General features: G+C 35.1%; 1 protein-coding gene across 6 annotated transcripts in view; it reads right to left on the bottom strand.

The window, feature by feature from the left end:
• The window catches only part of CEPT1 (choline/ethanolamine phosphotransferase 1), a 46,298-nt gene that overhangs the window by 6,000 nt on the left and 16,672 nt on the right, over nt 1–23,626 (bottom strand). For 5 of the 6 annotated variants that reach the window (XM_017869643.1, XM_017869642.1, XM_017869641.1 and 2 more), the window contains exons 3-5: nt 19,679–19,826; nt 17,925–18,066; nt 4,191–4,275 (exon numbers count right to left, since the gene is read on the bottom strand). In XM_017869643.1, the coding sequence (XP_017725132.1) occupies nt 4,191–4,275; nt 17,925–18,066; nt 19,679–19,826 (375 nt within the window). Of the gene's footprint in view, nt 1–4,190; nt 4,276–12,327; nt 12,413–17,924; nt 18,067–19,678; nt 19,827–23,626 lie in introns of all 6 variants that reach the window. The other variant, XM_017869646.1, reaches the window with a different exon arrangement.

Genomic DNA, 23,626 nt, shown 5'->3' with positions numbered 1-23,626 from the left:
TCATTTTGAGATTAGACACTTTCCTCAAATAATGTGGGAATGCCTGTTTGTAAATCATTTTAATGTAAATGAATTCCACCAAAATACAGCAAATGTTAACATAATTCCAGTGTCCACAAAGGAAAATCACCCTACCAGAATTGTTTAAGTGTAAAGGCATTTTAAAGTCTTGTAGTTCAAGAATGAGATATCACTTTATACTACATAGAAAGTCTTCAGTCTGACCAAATGAATCCTGAAACTTTACCTGCAATAGTAACACTCACCTAGTTGCCTTAACTGAATTCCAGAAAGTCCTTTGTGGCTTAATACAATTTGATCAATTACTACATTTACAAGACTCAAGCATCAGTAAAAGTAACCATGAGTTGATTATATGTAAGTCTCTTCCAAAGTAAGAATATATTCTTTTCTGTTTTTTTAAAGAGGGATAGGATAGAAGATAGTTCCAAGACATTCTAAAAGGAATGTCTTTTGGGGAAGCAAAAAACAAAAAAATATGCTTTTTGTTTCTTGCAATGTATAAAACAAGTACTGACTTTTATGGATGAAGACAATTTCTTTCCTTTGGGGGAAAAAAAAAGGGAAAACAACAACAACAACTATAACCTATGGTAAAAACTCATCTCTTTGGGGNTATGCTTTTGTTTCTTGCAATGTATAAAACAAGTACTGACTTTTATGGATGAAGACAATTTCTTTCCTTTGGGGAAAAAAAAAGGGAAAACAACAACAACAACTATAACCTATGGTAAAAACTCATCTCTTTGGGGAAAAAAATTGGCAAAGAATGGGTAATCCATATGTAATAGATGCAAATCACTTACCTTTACAAAACAGCTGATCTTCTGGAATCAGCCTTATGAAGACATCTGCACGTTTTTATTTGTTCTGACCATAAACTTGCTTTCTAAATGTCAGTAAAAGCCTTCTAATTTAATGAGGATTTGGAAGGCAATTTCCATTTTATGGCCTCAATCTCAGAAGAGATGTAAATTTCACACCTGAACCCTAAGTGAATATCTCTTCTCCATTTGGCACGCAAATAAGTGAGAGCTCAATATGTAGTAATTGTTCCTGTATTAGCATAATGCAATTCAAAACAGTATATTCAGTAATGAACCCATAATGCTAAGTAAAAAAAAAAATAATATAGTGATCTGAGGTCAATTATGGGAATCTGTATTGGGAGTTGTTAAAAAAAGAAAAAACAGAATATTTCACTAAGTCTCCAAATATATCACCAGAGAAGTCAGGTTGTTCCCTTTTAGTTTAATGATGCTAACAGTAGGACCAAAGTGCTAACAACAGGATGAAGGGGCACGTGGAGAATCTGTTTTCCTGTTGCAACCTCACCTCACGAATCCTGAAATTAGACTGCTAGTTTACTGGGTCTGGGAACTCCATTTCAGATGTGAGTCTGAGAGTTCCTCAGATAAAATACGTAATTTAAAAAGGATAGTTATATTAATTACAAGACAGGACAAAATATTTGATCTTTATAAAAGAAAAAATTATATCTACTATGTACATGTGTAGATTTTCCTAATGGAAAAGGTAAAAAGTATACTGAAGCAATTTACTACCAGGCATCACCTAAGAAATAAGGATATGTATATAACGTGCACAGACAACTTCATTTACAATGTTTTATGCATTTCCATATTTACAAAAAATGATTAGGCGCACAGGTTGAGCATCCCTAATCTGAAAATCCAAAATCTAAAATGCTACAAATCCCAAAACTCCTTGAGTGCCAACGTGATGCCACAAGTGGAAAATTCCACACTTGACCTTATGTGACAGGTCGAGGTCAAAATGTAGGTGCACTAAAGTTTATTCAGCATCTCCAAGTGAAAAACGACCCTCCCAGTCCTCTTCATAGCTGCAATATATCTTTGTGTAAAGACCCATATCCTGTCACGTAAGTACACCCACAAAGGGTAATAAAATGACATTGTGCAGGCTGGACATTCCAACAGCAGGCTCTCCCCAATGCCCGACATGGGGCCAAGAACTAATTACTGCTTTTTAATTTTGTTTTTGTTTTTTGCTTATTACCTGCTGTGTGGTATAAAGATATTGTTGAAAATGTCAAAAAGGCCTGCAGATAATTTTTGGTTAATAGTGATAACATACAGGTATTCTAGTGATGCTACTGTGCTGCTTCACTACCCTGAACACATTATCTTTTCACTGATATGTCTTATGCTTTGCTAAATATATCTATGTGTAAATAAGTGTTAGAAAATGATTGCCTAACAGTAGTATGTAAATTCAGAGTCAGGAGTAACACTGATGCCAAACCACAGATTATCCACATGGGTGGCTAAGATAGTAACACTTGCTTTCTGATGGTTCAGTACACACACTTTGTTTTATCCACAAAATTATTAAAAATATTGTATAAAATTACTTTCGGGCAATGTGTATAAGATGTATATGAAAATAAATTTGATGTTTGGGCTTGGTATCTCCAGATACCAAGATATCTCATGTATGTGCAAAGACTGTAAAATTTGAAAACATCTGAAATCTGAAATGCTGGTCCCAAGAATTATAGACAAGGGATACTTAACCTGTATAAACCAAACACTGATTTGTTTTCCAATAATCAAGCCAGAAATCCCACTTTTTGGATATTGGTATGCTGAAACTTTATGTACAAGATGTTACAAATAATTTTGCAGGGAAAATTTTGGTATACAAGGCTTATAAAATAATAACATAGTAAAACTTTAGGAGTGGGGGTAAGCTTTCAGCTTTATGATCTGGTTTCAGGAAAACAAGAACTATTATTTCCTTCCTATAAGGCAAAACTGTTATTAAAAAAAAAAGAACTAGTGTACTGAAGAGCAAAAGTAATAAAATTCGTATTTCCTACGCATTAGTCTCAAAAGCCAATAGGGTCTCTATAGTGAAATCTAAGATATATAAATGAATGATATTATGTACATAACTAAATAGTTTCACAATTTTCCCAGTTGACTCTGCATTATTTTTACTTCTTCATCTCCTACCCCTTCACAGACTCATCTTCCCAACAAAAGACACTTAATTCATTTCTGGCAATAAATACTTCCGGTAGTGTATCAATTACACTTCTTAAGTACCTCATTTTCCATCATAAAGTGAGTTAGGTAAGGGAAAAATGTTGCTCAGTAAATTTCCCTTATACTTTAAAATTAATCTGATTTTTAAGAATTACATTAATTTATGTCTAGTAAATATTTTCTTTGTTAAGCTTTCACCAAATGAATGATAAATACTGTATTCTGAAGGGGTGATGGTAGAAATCAGCAGTTAACTGATGACGAGGGGAGTACAAACTATGACAACCCAAATCTGAAAGAATACATTAAAACTGTAAGAGCAGCAACAACTTTTATTGAGTGCTTATTAATTTGATAGGCACTATTCTAAGTGCTTTACACAATATATTAACTCTTTTAATGCATAAAATAACTTCACGAGATAGGTACTACTAATGACCTCATTTTACAGAGGAGGAAACTAAGCCAGAGAGAGTTACACAACAGATTAAGTTCACACAGTAGGCCGTGCAGCTTGGGTCAAACGCACACAGTCTGGTTCCAGAGCTTGTGTTCTTGGCCCCCATATTTTACTCCCTACCTCAGAGGTTTGTGGAACAGAATCTGTTTGTAGGAGTCACTATATTTCAGATAGACCTGGAAATCAAGGTCCAAGCTCATTCAAACAATTCCATGGCACTGATTTCATTCAACAGGCATTTATCCTGTTTTGGAGCTAGAGTTAACTTGCAATCTCAAATTTGTTATTCAGCTTTACGTATATGACAGAGAAACTGGTAGACTCATGTAGTTAAGAAAGAGAATAAAAGGTCTAATTTAATCTTGTCACTGGTTAACTTGTTAATAGTGTCTGCTGTTTCCTCATCTGTAAACTGGGATGACAATACTAATTCAGATTCTCAATGGCCTTCAAAAAATAACAGCCCTGGAATAGTCCTAACGTTCCACATAACTCCAAGTAGTAAAATTCACCATCCTCTAAAGAGAAGTTGTGTTCTACTGTTCGCTATGACTTTTCATTTTCAGAAAAAATAAAAGAATTTCACACATTACCCTTTAACTGGATTATCGCATATTACAAAACACAAGCAAAAGACAACATGCATTAAATGGGATACACAATGTGAAAAAAGTTACCATAGACTGCCAAAAAGGTGGTCCTCCAATCACTGCCAGCAAATGCATGATTATTATGAAGATTTGCACTTCAGTCACATCAATTCTGATTAGGTACAAAGAGCCAAAAGAGCAGAATTACTCACAACAATTTCAAGTTAATTACGTGCAAGCTTAGCAGCATTCCTCTATCATGCACAATAGAAAAAAAAATCTCAAATATTGAGGAAAGGGGAAAAGGAGGCATCAAAAATTTGTTATGAGCAAAATCATATAAAATCCAAAGCCTTTTAATTTAATTTGATGAATTTCAAAGAGCAATAAAAACCCCTCCTTTCCAAAGGAAATTTCTGACTCATTGAAGTTGGGCTGAAACCATAGGTTAACCTTTCCCACCAAAAAAAACCAAAAAAAACAAAAAAAAAATTGAGGAGGTATTAAATTTTGAGTATCAAGCAGAGGATTACACTGCACTGCTATAAAACATGAAATCTTGAAATAAGTGCTTTGTAGTATCAGATGAAATAAATGGTGCACTTTAACTCACTGAGACTTTGTAACACTTACTGTTCTTTAGATATATTCATTTAATGTCTGCCATTGTATAGGTGTGAAAACAAAAATCTCCTCCAGTTCTCAAATTCTTATTCTTACTAGGCTAACTACTCTAAGACTTCTGCAAAGAAGATACTGAAAGCAGCCAAGAATTAGCTTTGGGGTTGCTGAAAATAATTTTACAGTCAAGAAGAGACAAACCTCATGCACAACAGGGCAGCAGAAATTAGAAGCCTGAAAGTGTGAAAAAAAGAATATGGGCAAAAAGATTGAGAAGCAAAACATACGCTGTTTTTCCTTTCCTCCTGTAAACTAGCACTTTCTACAATTTTGAGATTATCATTCTTAGATTACTGGATTCAAATGCCTTCTAATTTTGAGAACTTACCCTATAGATATGCTTGCACAAAATGATGTTTATACAAGGTTATTCACTATGGAATTATAAATTTATAATAGCATAATTTAAAAAAATTCCCTCAAAGGGAGTAGTTATAAAAATTATGGTACTTCCATAAAATAGAATATTTTGCAGCTTTTAAAGAGTAGGGCAGCTCTCTATATACTGATATAAAAAGTAGCAAAGATATAGTAAGTGAAAATAAGTTGCAGAATGTGTACAGGCTATTTTTTGTGTGAAAAAGAGACAGTATTCTACTTTTATCTTTGCCAGTAATTGCATAACAAATTTCTCGAAAGATACATTACAAACTAAGAATAGTAGCTACCTGTTGGGGAGTACGGTATAGAAACTGGGGAGCTGGGGGATAAGAATGAGGAGACTTTTCACTGTATACCTTTTATAATGCTAGTTTTTCAACAAAGTGAATAATTTATCTATTATAAGTAATTAGTCTAAAAGTAGATAACAACAGCAAAGGGATTCAATTCCCAGAACAGAACAGGGCCTCCATTTCTAAAAATATGTAAAGCAGGTAATCTGTAATGTGAGTTTAAGATACATAAGCTGTCATGCTGTGATAAATAACTGGGATGAAACTAATGTCTTGCAACTAAAAAAATGGGTCTTTTTTTCCCCAGGAATGTTTTTTAAACACAAGCTTATTTAGCTGCAAACATACAGTGATGTAGTTATCCTGATATACACATTGAAAAAAAAAATGGACTGAATTAGGCTAAAAAGAATCTGTAGAGCTGACCTGGTGACTGGTGTTGCCAATAAGGGGAATTACACTCAGTAGCAGATTCAGGAGACTAAGCAGGTAGGTGTCAAAGATGATCGATTCTGTCTTGGGTGGAGGAGGGTAGACATCTTAGAACATTTTGCTGGATATATGAAGTAGCCTTTTGGAAGGGGAAGGGCCAGAAGTATAGAATTACAAAATAAAAATGGAGGGAACCTCATGCAATTAATCTTTGTACCATGGATGAATATAAAAGAGAATAGGAAACATAAAAGATCTTTACAAAGTCTCAAATTGGGATTCTTAGGGCAAGTTTTATAGAATAGTCATTTGAAACTTTCAAAGACAGAATTTTCTTAACCATTCTAATACTGACATTTTATTTAGATGAATAATGTCTTACTGTTATGGAGAGAGGGCCAGGAAAACTTACTTACCAGTTGGTAGTTAGTTAAGAATATTTTTTCTTATTTGCTTATCTGATTTAGAAGAATATTCTGAACTCCAGGATGAGAATCTTCTGCTCTGAATCATGAGAACTGCCTATCATAACTCCTGGAAGTGTGTTTCTAATCTTGACTGTCAATGAAAAAGGGTGCATGCAGTGCAAAGTCATTCCCAGGGATGGGAACTAAAGCAAGCTAAGAGGGACAGGTGGTAGAAATGATAAACAAGAGTTTATGATTCTGTTTAGAAGACAGCTAGTTATATGACAATTCATTCTTCCACCTTTCCACTAAGAAGTCTCAGTATGGGCTCAATTTACTGTAACACATACTAGAAAGAGGCTCATTTTAATCTTTTTGGCCATACAGGAAATACACAGAGGACAGAATATTATATAAGGGTAGGAATTTGGCATGTCTGTAATCATTTTCTTTTATTATTATTATTATTATTATTCTCTGAATCATGAGAACTGCCTATCATCAGCGGAGAATCATCAGTGGTAATATTCTCAAGTGTTGGGACTGTTCCTCAAGACCAAAACAAAGAAACTGACCACTACTACCACACCGAGAAAAAAACAATGAAAAACAAAACAAAAACCCTTCAAGACACATAGGGTATGTGGTCGAAGAGCACCCAAACACCAGTGATTTTTTTAACAAAACATATGGGAAAACAAATTACTTATGTGTCGCATTAGATTTCTATAGCCGAAAGTTGTAGAGGGAGAAAATTAAATGATACTAACCACAATTTTCTGTATCTATGAAGGTACATGAACATCTTGACTACTGCTGCTTTAAAATAATTTCCATGGGCCGGGTGCGGTGGCTCAAGCCTGTAATCCCGGCACTTTGGGAGGCTGAGACGGGTGGATCACGAGGTCAGGAGATCGAGACCATCCTGGCTGACACGGTGAAACCTCGTCTCTACTAAAAAAATACAAAAACTAAGCCGGGCGAGGTGGTGGGCGCCTGTAGTCCCAGCTACTCGGGAGGCTGAGGCAGGAGAATGGCGTAAATCCGGGAGGCGGAGCTTGCAGTGAGCTGAGATCCGGCCACTGCACTCCAGCCCGGGCGACAGAGCGAGACTCCGCCTCAAAAAAAAAAAAATAATAATAATAATTTCCTGGCTGGGCGTGGTGGCTCACACTTGTAATCCCAGCACTTTGGGAGGCCAAGGCGGGCAGATCACCTGAGGCAGGGAGTTTGAGACTAGCCTGACCAACATGGAGAAACCCTGTCTCTACTAAAAATACAAAATTAGCCAGGTGTGGTGGCACATGCCTGTAATTCTAACTACTCAGGAGGCTAAGGCGGGAGAATTGCTTAAACCAGGCAGGCGGAGGTTGTGGTGAGCTGAGATTGTGCCATTGCACTCCAGCCTGGGCAACAAGAGCAAAACTCTGACTTAAAAATAAATAAATAAATAAATAAATAATAATTTCCTATTTCTACTTCATTTTAATATAGGTCGTCAAAAGACAACAAAGAATTCTCCCAATTACTGGGGATAACCCATAATGAATATTCTCATCAGGACACACTTAAATTCCTATGACAAGCCAGAAACAAACACTGTTTTGATGACTGTCACAAAAATAAAAAAAAAAAGAAGCAAACCATTCATCTGATGGGGAAGATATAAATGTGCCAGTCTGAGGTCAAAATAACCTTCAACGCCCATAATAAACTTTAGGCCAATCATTCCTTACAACACTCTAATGATCTACTGATTAACAGAGAATAAAGTGTACTAAATGAATTTAAACTTCTAAACAAGGGAACAGCATCTCTTTAGTTGGAGTGATGATCTCAGGAGGTCATCACTACAAAAAGCTTAGAAAACTCTCTGATCAAGGCAGTTATTACATCAAAAGTGCAAAACAGCTTTTAAAAGGGGGTAGAACAACTCCAAAGTAAGTTAGCTAACTATGAGAAAAATTTCTATTTTGAAAGTTTCCATTTTTGTTTATCAGTCTTCAGAGAGATACCTGACAAATGCATTTGGTTTGAATTCCAGAATTCAGTTTTAATTGAGGGATGTGAAGGGATTTAAATGGCATTCTATGAAAGCTAAGCACATTAATCATCTTTCCCACAAATTTTTAATGTCTTTCCCCTCTAAAATCAGAAACAGACAATCCATTTTTCTTCTACATGTGACATATGCATTTCAAAGATACACTTGCAGTTATTTTGTAAACATAAGTATTTTTGTTAAACTATACATAGTAAATATAATTGTGTTGTAGTTTGGCAACACAATTGTTTGCATTAGTTTGGTTAACATAGAATATGCATTAGGGATAAATTCACAATGTCAAAGAATCCCCGATTTGTACAATTTGACCTGTGAGCTATTGTTAAAGAGAAGCATTTTGTTTAAAAAAAAATCATCTATTTGAAGAAGTCTAGATTCTTACTCAAGGATTAGATAGCTATTAACTCTAGATTTATAATTATCTGTAAATGGATCTGAAGCTCTAGGTAACTTATGGATAACCAGAGCATGACATTCATTATAGATTCTACCAGAAATACCACGGGTGGGGTGAACTGTTGGTGGACTGAAATAAAGATTACCTAGAAATTCAATATACTGATTTTGAATATTTTACTTTCTATCCTTGATAAGGGACAAACTGGACATGGTAATCTTAATGTTAAATAATATTAACCATACAGCTGAGTGGTAACTTGGAGTATTTTTAATTCAAGTGTTATAAATTTGGAAAACAGCAAGACAAGTCTATTTTTGAAATAAGCTTAATTATTAAAAACACATTACCTACCACATGGATGACTACATGGATCTTCAGACTTTCTGAGAAGACTAAAAAGAAAAAGCCCACTGAATAACTCTGAGTAAGAAGAGAAAAATATAGCCAAAGGCTAGAATAGAACAAGTCCTCTAACATAAAAAGAAATAAGAGTATAGGTCTCAAATTTAAGGGCAGTCTATCTTTATCACCTTTGAAAACAATAAGACCCGAAAGGAGAATCCTCTCACAATCTCTGAGTTAAATAAAGGGATCATGAACTTATTCCTCCTCTCTAACTGGCACAATAAAAAATTTGCCAATCATTGGGAGTCAGCTAAAACAGGTCTTAATGTAACAATAATGAAGACTTATTATATGCTTAGCACTACAGTAAGTACATTACATTCTTAACCCTTTCAATCTTGACAACCACCCTAGGAGGTAGGAAATATCACCATTTTGTAGATGAGAAAATTTAGAAAGGTCAAGTGACTTTTCCAAGGTTACAGTGAAAATAACCTTGAAGAGAAACCGGAATGTTGTTCCCATGCAGTGCTAAAACTCTTCATATTCTAATACAATTTTACCAGAAATGCTAGAATACAACAGGAAATAACTTATATATAGTTTACATGCTAATAAATCAAATTCATTTAGAAACAAATTATTAAGGACAATTCTTTCTGAAGGTTTTTTCCAAACTTCATAAAAAAAGAGAGTATATTTGACAATCTCATTTTAATTATCAAATCAGTTTAAGCAGTAAGTATTAAAAGCAAAAGAAAATCTCTGCAAGTTAGCAACTGGTAAAAAACAGTATATACAGAGAAAACAAAATATTTTGAAAACTTTTTTTATGATGTTAAAATGCATTAGTTTCTAGAAACATTTTAACAGAAAGGGCTCTATAAATATAGGATACTTTGTTATCATAGACAAGGTGAAAGTAGATACAGTCAATATTTTGACTGTTAATTTCATGAAGAACATTGGTGGAAAAGACCTTTGCTAAGTATAATCAACAATAAAAAAAGGGCTATCAAAAATTATAAACCTATAAATCTAGACAACTGCAATGAGCATAAAGCCACTGGTCTTTGGAGAAAGTACCAGAAGACAGTGTAAGGGTAAAGGGAGACTAATGATATACTTCTTAGTACAGTCGGCCCCCTCTCTATCTGTGGGTTCTGCATCCATGAATTACACCAACCACAGATCAAAAATATTAAAAGCTGTGTCTGTACTGAACACGTACAGTCTTTTTTCCTTGACATTATTCCCTAAACATTACAGTATAACAACTATTTACTTGGCATTTACATTGTGTGAGGTATAAGTAACGTAGAATGACTTAAAGTATACAGGAGGATGTGTATAGGTTCTATGCAAATACTACACCACCTTATATCAGGAACTTGGGCATCCCTGGATTCTGGTATTTGCAGGAGATCTTAGAACCAATTCCCCACAGATACGGAGGCACAACTGTATTCTCCACATTCCAAGGTTATTTTGAAAAAAGATGCAGAATATCCCTCACCATGAATTTGTCCTCAAAGCCATCATTACTGCCACTGAATAACTGGATTTACAACACTGAAATATACTTTTCAGAAAGAACTCAGCAAGGCAGGCAGATCATGAGGTCAGGAGATCGAGACCATCCTGGGTAACACAGTGAAACTCCGTCTCTACTAAAAATACAAAAAATTGGCCAGACGTGGTGGCGGGCGCCTGTAGTCCCAGCTACTCAGGAGGCTGAGGCAGGAGAATAGTGTGAACCCGGGAGGTAGAGCTTGCAGTGAGCTGAGACAGCGCCACTGCACTCCAGCCTGGGCGACAGAGTGAGAAATCCACCCCCGCTCCAAAAAAAAAAAAAAGAAAGAAAAGGAAAGAAGAAGGAAGGAAGGGAGGGAGGGAGAGAGGAAGGAAGGAAGGACGAACTCGGCCAAAAAGGAATTCACTATTTCTGTATTATTGAAGCAATATTAAAATTTTACAGTTCTTTTTTTTTTTTTTCAGGGCAGGAGACCTAATGTAGGAAACCTAATGAACCCTTGCATTGATATAATTATCTGTCAGGTTTTCATATGACCAGTTCTCCAACATTCTCTGAACTACCAAATAAATTGAATCTAAGCCCTAATTTTTCTTAGGCTAAAGTGTGAATGATTCTGGACTATCTTACTGGGAAAACATTTCGAACAATGTTTTTAAAAGTCATAAGGTCAAAATTGCAGTTATAAGAAGAGAAAGAAGGGTGAATGCTGTGGCTCATGCCTATAGTTCCAGTGCTTTGGAAGGCTGAGGTGGGAGGAATGCTTTAGGCCCAAAGTTCAAGACCATCCTAGGCAACACAGCAAGACCTGTCTCTACAAAAAAAAGTTAAAAAATTGGCCAGGTGTGATGGTGCAGAAAGGTGAGGTGGGAGGAGCACTTCAGTCCAGGAGTTTCAAGGCTGCAGTGAGCTATGACTGTGCCACTGCACTCCTGCCTGGGTGACAGAATGAGACTCTATCTCAATTAAAAAAAAAAGAGGAAAAAGATATATTACTTTTAGCAGTACATTAGAGACATATGTATTTACTGAAAAGAAAAAAAACAAAAAAGGAAAGTATTCAAAGAATGACTATAGTAACATGAAAAGCTAAGGATATTTAGTTTCAAAAGCACAACTAAGAGTGAAAAACATTAAGCAAAACAAACAGAAATCAGAATAGCTTCCAGCATAAATATTATACAACACCAAGACTGCTGCAAAGACAAGCAGAAGAACTAGTACTAGACTGCTTCAAGTATATGCTAAAGAAGTTAACAGAACAAGCAGAATCTTTCCTACATTAATATAGGATCATCTCAACTTCCTTACCTAAGAAAAACTCTGCTTGCTTTATTCTGTTTTCAAAATAGAAATATAAAAAAAATTCTATTTACTGGTGGAAAGGTATTTGTTTTAAAAAACAGTATATAGAATAAAAATTTTAGGCACAATAGGCAAATGGGAGAATTGGCTTTAGCATCAAATCACCAGAAATACCACTTTTAAAATTTTATTTAATAGGGTGGATTTTTATTGCCCTAATATTATATATTAAAATTATGTTTTCTAATAACCTGTTTGTGACATACCAACAGGAAGACTTTTGATTTTTCATGTTTTAATTATTCTGTGCATGACAAAGGTGCTGTCTTTATTGAGTTCACACCATTGTACATCAGATAGCATGAATATTCTAGCAGTTACCGTGAAGTTCCAGAACCACGGCCCCAGGGTTCCTGTGAGAAGCTGGCATATTATAATTATGATCTGGGACTCTGTAACATCGAATCTATGCATAAGGAAACAAACATTTCAAAATAACTTTACTCGGAACTTTTGCTAAAGAGCCCTACTAACACAGGTAACAAAAATAGATTTAAAAAGTAGCATTCTCCTTACAAAGACACCTAAAGATGGAATGATACAATTTATACAGTACTATACTATCCTTATACAAACATACATAGTTCTTATCCAAATCAAGATGGAAGAAAAGTTAAAAAAATTAAAACTGTAATATACTGAAAAATTGACTTTTAAGTAGGCAGCTGGAAACACTAATACTAAAAACACAGTATCAACTCTAATTACCTAGGAGTGGTGAATATTACTTGCCAAATAATTACACTACGACATAAATCCCTTTAGCACCAGAACTGATCTAGACTTCCCTGTAGATAGAAATTCTTCTTAGAAGTCCCAATGTACATTTTGAAAAACCACTAATCCGTCTTATGCTCCTTCCTTGTCCCAAGCCTCACCACACTCCCACCTCTACCATCTCAAAAAAAAACTAGCATATATGTGGAAAGAGTAAGTGGGAAAGAATCTAATCAAGAGTAACTTCTATTTGGATATGGTTAGAGCAAAAATTAAATTGGCCATCTCCTTATCCTATTTCCTGATAATCTCTAGTCCAGAAGTTTTCCTTTTTCCTCTTTCTCTTACCTAATTCCATACCAGCATTATAATACTCGACTACATTGGATTAGTTTACTAGTGATAAAAATAGGTAAAACATCCAGTTCAATCACTTAAAAGTTTGGAAACACAGATAATAACACACAAAAAAGTAGCAGTATAGACTAAGCTTCAAATAAAAACTACTTAAATAAAAATTAAGAACCGAGGAATGCTAGTGAGATAGATAGATGTCCATGATTTTACCTGGTGATCTGAGAGGCCAGATTGCAATCTAGGTTTTACATTAATACAAATGGTTGTTTTAGGACATCATCTATGGCAACTGATAAAATTAAACGAACAGAGCTGAGGCCCAAATGAACAAATCATTGCTGAAAAAAAGCTACACAGGGAAATTGGAAACTGGAAGGAAAATCTCTGCTATTTAATAATTCATATGTTAAGTATTAGACATTTAAAGATAAATAGATTCTATGTAGGGATTAGAAAGTTTCCCAATTCTGAATCCATACAAAGTGGATTATACATTAACAAACAACAGTTCTGTATTATCAAGAGATCTTCAAATAATTATTCTTTAAAATTACCTGGACAAAAGATGAACTAAATTTGTCAGACAACCCGGTGGAATACATAACCTATTAACTTTTTTCATTTAACTATAGAAAAGAAAGAATGGGAAGCTACTTACTTACATAGAAATAAACATTTGGTGACAGGGTTTTTAGCTAATGTAAATGTGAAACTTTAGAAGCATGAGCTGAAAATGTAATAAAAGCAAAATCAATACTCTGCCTACTGTAATTATAAATAAGTACACTTGTAATAATATCTGTGTAGAATTAGTAGACTCACAGACTTTATAAACAGAAAGAACTTTATAGATCATCTAATCTAAAGCTTATTTTACAAATTAGGAAATGAGGCCCATGAAAGTTACGAGCCTTGTCCAAGCTGATATATAAAAAAGATAACAGAGATTAACATTTGAGCCAACATATTGGCCCAAGTTCAAATTATTATTTTTTTGTCTTGGAAAAAATAATTGAAGAGTATTTTGCTCCTGAAATAATTTAAATGAGTTCTGCCTTTATAGCACAGATTTTTTTTTAAGACCGATGTTTTACATAAGTATAGTTTTATTAAAGATTGATTAGGATTTCTAAGCATTTAATTTATAGAAATGATTCTATATATATGTCTACAAGTTATATACTTAAAGATACCTAATACAGGCCAGGCACATGGCTCACACCTAATCCCAGCACTTTGGGAGGCCAAGGTGGGCGAATCACGAGGTCAGGAGATCGAGACTGTCCTGGCTAACATGGTGAAACCCCGTCTCCACTAAAAATACAAAAAATTAGCTGGGTGTGGTGACAGCACGCATCTGTAGTCCCAGCTACTCAGGAGGCTGAGGCAGGAGAATTGCTTGAACCCGGGAGGCCGAGGTTGCAGTGAGCTGAGGTTTGCCACTAAACTCCAGCCTGGGCAACAGAGCAAGACTCCGTCTCAAAAACAAAACAAAGCAAAACGAAAAAAAAAACCAAAAAAATCCTAATATACATAGTTTAGGCCTTAAGGGAGAAAATGTGAACTCTCCCACTCAGTATAATCCATAAATAACTTAAAAAGTATTTTGCAAATGTTGATAAATGAGCTTCAATTCATATTTATCTTCTACAACCCAATCCTCCCATGAAATTCTAGCCTCTAACCCCATTTTCCTCCCCAGTCTTTCATATCCAGGCTAGTCATCTCTGTAAGATCTCTACTTGCTCAATCCAGGGGCACTGTGCGAACAGGAGTCTGTGTAGACATGATAGGCACTAATATTCTCTGTGCAAGGCAGCTTTAAGCTGTGATCAGAGCAAACTGTTGGAAGATGTAGCTCATAATTTCAGGGAAGATGTATCCAAAGCACATTTACTTTCTCAAAATGCTAGACTTTAATGAGAATTATTTAGTCACAGATGAATTAAAATCCCGTGACTATTTTTGTTCAAGATACTATAAGCAAACTTAATAACAATTAAAAACAGTAATATTAAAGAGGCTAAGGAACAAAAAATTCTTATCTGGTAAACACTCTATTTTATGAAGTTATTAAAAGTATAACAACCTAAATTATAAATAAAAAAGAAATTCTCATTATTCCTTTCACTTACGTATGTAAACATCAAAATAAAACAATTCAAATAAATAAACATGTTTAAAAATAAGATTCCTAAGGTACTTAAAGTTGCTTTCACTTTTCTCTAGAAAAGAGTAAGAAAATGCAAGGGATTTTAAAAAATTTCTTTACTCAAACTACATTTCAGAGCTGACCTTGTTCCCTCCTTATTAAGCAAAATAAATTTTGACTTTCTCCTTCATGTATACAAACTTTGATAAGTCTTTAGGGATATCTACATGTATTCTATAGATTCTATGTATCTATATGTATATCTCTATTCTATATGCCTCCATTACATTGTTATTTTGATAAATGGCTCCCTAATGTAGAGCACTTAGCCTATATTTCTTTTTTTTTTTTTGAGACAGGTTCTTGCTCTGTTGCCTCTTGCTCTGTTGCCCAGGCTGGATAGAGGGCAGTGGTGTAATCTCAGCTCACTGCAACCTCTGCTTCCAGGGCACAAGTAATCCTCCCACAGGCAAGCGCCACCACGCTTGGCTAATTTTTAAAAAAATTTTTTGTAGAGACCAGGTCTATACTGCTCAGGCTGGTCTTGAAATCCTGGGATCAAGTGATCCTCTTTCCTCTGGCTCCCAGAATGCTGGAATTAAAGGCATGAGCCACTGTGCCTGGCCATAGCACATTTCTATGAACATTATAGCCTGCTTTTAACTTAAAAAACAAATTTGGTGCTGCTTTAATGCAAATGCAGAATTTCTGAAAATTGGATACAATTTCCCAAATTAAAACCAATCCCTTGTAATACTAATACTTAAGCTCATATATTAAATTCAAACTATCTAGTGTTTCCCTGTCCCCACACCCCCACCCCAGCCTTGCAAGCATTCTAGTGTCAGTGGCAGAGTTTGCTCCTATTTAATGCCTCTGCCTTTTACCCTAGAATTCCTTTGGTCCTAAATCTTTGGCTATTGTTCTATAAATCATTCCCTCTCTTTTTATTCATTATCTTCAATCTCTTATCTAGCAGATTTCTTCTGAATGCTCAAAATTTTCTCATAAAAATACAAGACCCTCCTTCCTTTTGAGCCCATATTCTCTGCTCTAACCAATGCTTCTCTCCTTCACATCACAGTCACACATTTTATAAGTAACCTTATATAATGTGTAATAAATAGTAGTCTATTTATTCATTCCATTCACTTCTTATCCCCTACGGTCTGGCTTCTACTCCACCATTACACAGAAATTACTATGAATAGCTCACACTGCCAAATTCAATGTACACTTTTCTGTCCTCATTTTGAGTCTTGGCAGCATTTAGCAATGTTCTTTTGTGAAATGCATCCTTCTGGCTTTACATTCCAGTATGCCTCCTACTACTCTGGCTGTTCAATAAATTTCATGGGCTTCTTTCTAAGCTTGCTCTCTAAGTTTTCTCCTGTTCTCATTTTATTTGGATGTCTAAAATCCCTCACATATGTTTCTGGGTAGACTGTTCTCTTTAAATAGGTTCCTCTTCCTGTAGTGCCTTTTTCTACTTTCATCCAGCCACCCAAGGAAGGGAACTAGGAGTCATTTCAGTCTCTGCCCTCTCATTCATTCCTCACATCCAAATATATATTGTGTCCTATAGTTTCTATCTCTTAAGTCTCTCTCCAATTTATTCCTTGCTGTGCAATAGCACTGCCATTGTGTTCATGCATGCTTCATCATTCTCATTAATCATGCTGATGCTTCCTCTAACGGGTCTCCTTGCTTCTGTCACAGCCTACTACAATTTACCCTCTGCCTTACTGCCAGACTGATCTTTCTAAAAGGCACTTTTGTCATTTCCCTGCTTTAGGTCCTGCAAAAGGTCCCTGCAGATTCAGGATAAAAGCTCATATTTCTCGGCAGAGCACAGAAGGACCTTGATTTTCTGGATCTTCTCCAGCCTTATCTCCTGCCACTCCCCTACAGGCAGGCATCTTATCATCCAACCATATGGAGCTGTTTACAGTTCTCTAAATACACACTTCATCACAGGATAACATCATGAGGGAAATTCAAAGAATGGAAGACAGAAAGCTGTGATATCAAATCACTACTAAAAACACTATTTACTCTTCTCCTACTTCCGTGGTTAATTTTCTTTCCTTCCTTCAGTTCCCACACCATATGGCTGATGCTGTATTATTTGAAAGGGAAAGAGAATACATTAGGGTTGACTGATAAATAAGCTTTCAAAATAGGTATTGAAAGTGAACTGTGAGATAATAACCAATGAAACACAAACTATGTGAAATCCAGATATTATAAATTCTGCCATTTTTGAAAATAGTAGAAACACTAAAAATTAAGATTGGATTAGGGCACCGCTTTCAGAAACCATCTTCTTTTCCTGGAAACGCATTTTATATGTCAAAATAAAATGGAATTAAGGTAAATAATGGTGGGGAAAAAAGTGAATTTTCTGTGGGAAAGACAACGATGAGGGGCTACTGCTTTTGTATTGCTTTTAAAATACTGGCTGGGAGGTTCTGATATCTCCTTTTAAAAAAGTATAAAAGGGGGCATATGCAGAGACTATTAGGAAATAGCTATAATAATGATGCTTAAAATTTTTTTAAATTTATTAAACTAACAGTGATTTATTAAACTAACTTAGTGATTTGATCAATTTCTAATACTCAAATACTTATAAGGCAATATTCTCCATACGTGAAAGAGAAAACAAAAATTACCATTAAGTATTACTTACATTCCAAATCGCAATGTTCCAGAAACATACGTTTGCCAGTGTGCACAATAGAACATAAATGTCCCAGCAAAACAACAAAAAAACATCCAATCAGGGTTTGTCCCCAGCTGCACTGCAATACAAGTTCCAAGAACCACAAAAACTGCAGAAGAAAGATCACAATGAAAACCAAATAATATGAATAGCAAACAAGTGAGCTGGAAATGATTTTAGATGAGACAAAAACATATGTTGTAAACGCACTGTCTTCTCTCAGTAATCTATTGTAACAGAAAAGTAGGATATAATCTGTTACATAATCTCTTACCCCACAATTTCAATCTTTCTTTTTCTTTTTTTTTTAACCAAATCTCTTAGTGGAGGCAAAGTTCTTGAAGGCAACTAAAATAACTTCAGCATTTCTTCGGGCACTTTCCTGACTGAGAAACACCAGTACTAACGATCAGCAAAACATTACAAGGCAGACAGCCAAAAAGAAAGAAAAACAAAGGGGCTATATATCCCCAGATGGACCTACTTACTTGCTTCAGATTGATAACTGTCTTTTTTTTTTAAACAGATATTGTTATGGGTGACATACATAGAAAAAGACTTCCTATAAAACTCTAGAACTCAAACTACAACGCAAAAATGACTGCAATTTAAAACAAATAATAGGAAGCCTGCCATCCTGCAGTCAGCTGGTTGTTACCTTTCAAGACAGCCAACTACCATTTATTCAACAGAAGTTCTGAGTATTTCTTGATTTGATTCTTAAAAAATTGTATGAGCTTAGTTGCTTCTCCTCCTCTACTAAATAAGCTGCTGTTGGGATACAATGAAGCAATGATTTTGACATGCACCTATACCTGCAAATCTGGATTCAGGAGTTAAAACTATAAGGGGTTTTGTTTGTTTCTTTTAAATATTTTAAGTGCCATGCCAAACAAGAAAATAATTGAGGAACTAAATAAAATAAAATAAAAGGAGGGATGAGTTCCTGTCAGAAAGACTAGTTGAAAACTGTCATTTAGTTTCTAAGTGTCTTTTCCCCTCTAAAACATAATAAACTATTATTTTAAAAACTTGCAAAACAGTGCAAATAAAGAGATATCACTTATACTCCAAATAGAGTAACTCAGTTATTGCTAGCACTTTAGTATTTCTTTTAAAAATTGTATATGAGGTGTAATACATGCTATACATATAAATGATTACTATAGTTAAGCAAATTAACCTATCCATCATATCCCATAGTTATCTTTTTTCTCCTGTGGTAAAAGCACCTAAAATGTACTCTCTTAGCAAATTTCCAGTACACAATGCAATATTAATGATACTCCTAATTTGTCATAGTCTTTAAGCTTCTCATGACATAGTTATAATCCAAGTCTATTAACGTAATTCTGAATGTCTATATAACATTCACCTAAATATACGAAAACCACAAATTACCTAACTAGTCTCCCATCACCGTACTCTCATTTAGTTCATAATAGTTTTGATGATGACAATTATGCCCCAAGCTTTTAAAAACAAAAGATGCCAAAACAATATTTGGGGCTAAAAATAACACGCAGAAATTAACTTAATTTCTAAATTTACTAACACTACCAATAATGAACAAATATTAACTAGGTTCATAGACTTTTGAGAAATACTAAAATTTAATACAAAATTACTTATTTTCATGACTAAACATATATTCTAACACTGTTTATCGCATTGGTTTAATCATTGTTAATAATCAACAACATTAAAAAAATCAACAATACCTGTTGATAGTGAATCACAACCATGATCAAAAAGTTCTCCCAGAGGAGAACTACTATTGGTTCTTCTTGCCTGTTTCCCATCAATAGCATCCAAAGACTGGTAAATGAAAAGGCCACAGGCACAAGCAATATATGCCCACAGAGGTGCCTGTGAAATAAGAAAGGCAAGAATATTCAGACACACAGTTACCATGTTTGACTAATATATTTTTACCTGCAGATTGGAAAGCTAGTTGGAAGCTATGGGAGAGAAGATCCAAGTGCTACATAATGAAGAACTCACTGAAACAATCAGAACTGTAAAAGAATTAAATTTCCTGCATTTAGAGGTATTCAAACAGATGCTAGATAACAACTTACCAGGGAGATTATAGAAATCCCATAAGAGATTGGACTAGGTGTCTTCCATAAGATTCTTCTCAATGTTTAGATTAGAAGGGTCAATTACTGAATTTTTTCCAAAATCGTACTCTTCAAAATGTTTGCAGGTATTACATGAAAAATGCCATGCTAAGCTCATATGGGAAACACACTGGGTTAAACACTAAACAATGTTAAATGGATTTCTTTACTATAGGACTTCCTCCAGTCCTTAATATTGCTAATACATCCTGTGAATATTCAAGAGGGGGACATAATGTGCTGCCATTTTCCAAATTTGAGTTTGTAACATTTTTAAACATATCTCTTCAATGGGCCATAAAATAACACTAGTGCATGATATCCAGTGCATAGAGTGCTCAGAATACTATTTTTCAAATCCACAGTCACATTTTCAAGGAATGGCTTCTTTTTTCCCAAACAGAAACTGAACTGCTGGTATTGAATTAATTAATTAATTAATTAGAGACGGAGTCTTGTTCTGTCACCCAGGCTGGAGTGTAGTGGTGCCGTCTTGGCTTATTACAATCTCCGCCTCCTGGGTTCAAGAGATTCTCCTGCCTCACCCTCCCTAGTAGCTGGATTATAGGCATGTGTCACGAGGCCCGGCTAATTTTTTATTTCATTTTTTTTTTTTTAGTAGAGACGGGGTTTTGCCATGTTGGCCAGGCTGATCTCGAACTCCTGACCTCAAGTGATCCACCTGCCTCAGCCTCCCAAAGTTTTGGGATTACAGGCGTGAGCCACTGCACCCAGCCCGGTATTGAATTTAAATGTTGTATATTCAAAAAGAAGAGGTCCTATTTGTCTTATCCTTAAGAATGTAGAAGAGTATATGGTATCACTTTTCATTACTTTCCCCTTCCCAGGTTATAAAATATTTTTTATAATCACAAGGTATTTTACTGTATATTGGTTATCAAGTTACACTGTGAATATTAAACACTCAGAGATGCAAATAACATTCAGTATATTCTGTACTGCAAAGGAGTTTCTGATAGAGATATATTTAGATCTCTCCGACAGAGACCAGCTTTTAAAACATAAGAATCTTTTCACAAACCTTTTTTGAGTTCTGTTAAGACACTGAGATTACCCAAAGGACCTAGTACATACCTCCACTAAGCCAGCATTATAAACCCCGAATGCAATAAATGTGGTTATGGAACCATACTTTACATGCAAGCACACTGAACTAAGTAATTAATCCTGTATGACTAAGAACTCTGTCTTCCGGACTTTGGGTCTACTGCTTCTTGCTCCTAAAGGAATCCAGTAATTCTCTAGAGCTGCACTACCTTGTATAGCAACCATCAGTCATCTGTGACTATTTGAAATTAATTAATATTAAAGAAAATTAAAAATTCAGTTCCTCAGTTATACTAGGTACATTCTGAATGCTCAATAGCCATACGTGGCTATGGCTACTATACTGGACCTCAGACATAGAACATGCCCATCATCAGAAAATTCTGCTGAATACCTCTGCTTTAGGGGACAAGAAATCTAGGGGCTTGTTGGGATCCAAGCTTAAGATTTTAATGGGGCAAAGTGTTGCTCAGGAACAAAGATAACTAGTACATACACAATCCTAGGAAATAGTAAAATAACAATCACAGACATAAAAAGTTTTCCTGACTTTGGATTTTCCTTTCTTCCTGTGAATCTGCACAATGATACACTAATATTTATATACTTCTTCCTTGCTCACATTATTTTATACTTCTCAGAAGTATTTTAAGAAGAAAGCCTTCTAATTCAGGAATAAATATGATCCCAGTTGCCATAAGACCCTGGGGGAGATATTGAATGAATGAAGGAACTCACGCATCAGTCAGAACTCATTATGCCCTGATAAGTGTATGGGAAAGAACTGACATAAACAAATAATCTTATCACAATGTAGCAATTAACCAACTTAGAAAATCTTGCAGAGGTGTTATGTAAGTCAACTCAGGTAAAAAATTCCAAGAAACATACGGTTTTACTAAACTTTTGAAACAGAAATGAAGATTTTACACACACACAAATATATGCACATGCTAGTACAAGAGTAATGTTTTTCTTCTTCTGGGAGGATACATCAAAAAAAACATTAAATGTTACCCCACTTTCAGCACTGGACAGATCATCTAAACTACGTTTGTCCAAGCTGTGGCACGTGGGCTGCACGCAGACAAGGACAGCTTTGAATGCAGCCCAACATAAATTTGTAAAGTTTCTTAAAACACTGCAATATTTTTTTTTTTTTTCCCGCCCATCAGCTATTGTTAGTGTTTTATGTGTGGCCCAAGATAATTCTTCTTTCAGTGTGGTTCAGGGAAGCCAAAAGATTAGACACCCTTGATTTAAACAGAAGACCAACAAAGTAACATTGAACTTACACTGCACTACAGACCAAATGAACCTAACAGACATTTACAGAACATTTCATTCCATAGCTGCAGAATACACATTCTTCTCATCAGCACATGAAACATTCTCCAGGACACCATGTGTGACGCTACAAAACAAGTCTCAACAAATTTTTAAATATTTGTGTTGGGGTCATTTCAAGTGTCTTTTGAGACTACAACGGAATAAAACTAGAAATCAAAAACAAGAGGATCTTTGCAAACTGTACAAATACATGAAAATTAACCAACATGCTCCTGAATGACCAATGAATCTATGAAGAAATTAAGAAGTAAAACATTTTTTGAAAAAAATAAAAACAGAAGCACAAAATACCAAAACCTACGAGACACAGCAAAAGAAGTACTAAGAGGAAAGAATAAAGCAAAATAAATGCCCACATCAAAAAAGTAGAAAGATTTCAATTAAACAACATAATAATGCACCTCAAAGAACCAGAAAAGCAAGAACAAATCAAATCCAAAATTAAAAGATCAGAGCGAAATGAATGTGTATATGTGTGTATATATGTACATGAATATCTGGTCAGGTGTGGTGGCTCACGCCTGTAATCCCAGCACTTTGGGAGGCAGAAGCGGGCAGATCACCTGAGGTAGGGAGTTTGAGACCAGCATGACCGACATGATGAAACCTCATCTCTACTAAAAATACAAAATTAGCCGGGTGTGGTAGCGCATGCCTGTAATTCTAGCTACTGGGGAGGCTGAGGCAGGAGAATCTCCTCCCGGGTGAGGAGGAGGCTGCAGTGCCATTGCACTCCAGCCTGGGCAACAAGAGTGAAACTCTGTTTCAAAAAAAAAAAAACCCCAAAAAAGGTGAATATATATGTCATATATATGTGTATATATATATATGACACACATGACATGTGTCTCATATATATTGTGTGTATATATACACACACGCAAATTATAAACAAAATGAAAAGTTGGTTTTTCGAAAAGAAATAAAATTGACCAACTACTAGCTATGATTAACCACGAAAAAGAGAGAGAAGACCCAAACAAATAAAATTAGAGACAAAAAAGAGGCATTACAACTGATACCACAGAAATATAAAACATCATTAGAGGTTGTCATGAACAACTATATGCCAAGAAACTGGAAAACCTAGAGGAAGGAGATACACTTTTAGACACATAGATTGAATAA

Source organism: Rhinopithecus bieti, unplaced genomic scaffold (assembly GCF_001698545.2).
Source record: "Rhinopithecus bieti isolate Rb0 unplaced genomic scaffold, ASM169854v2 scaffold_3040, whole genome shotgun sequence".
In the NCBI taxonomy this organism is placed as follows: Eukaryota; Metazoa; Chordata; class Mammalia; order Primates; family Cercopithecidae; genus Rhinopithecus; species Rhinopithecus bieti.
The sequence above is the reverse complement of the archived record's forward strand: the minus strand, read 5'-3'. Positions and strand labels throughout refer to the sequence as shown.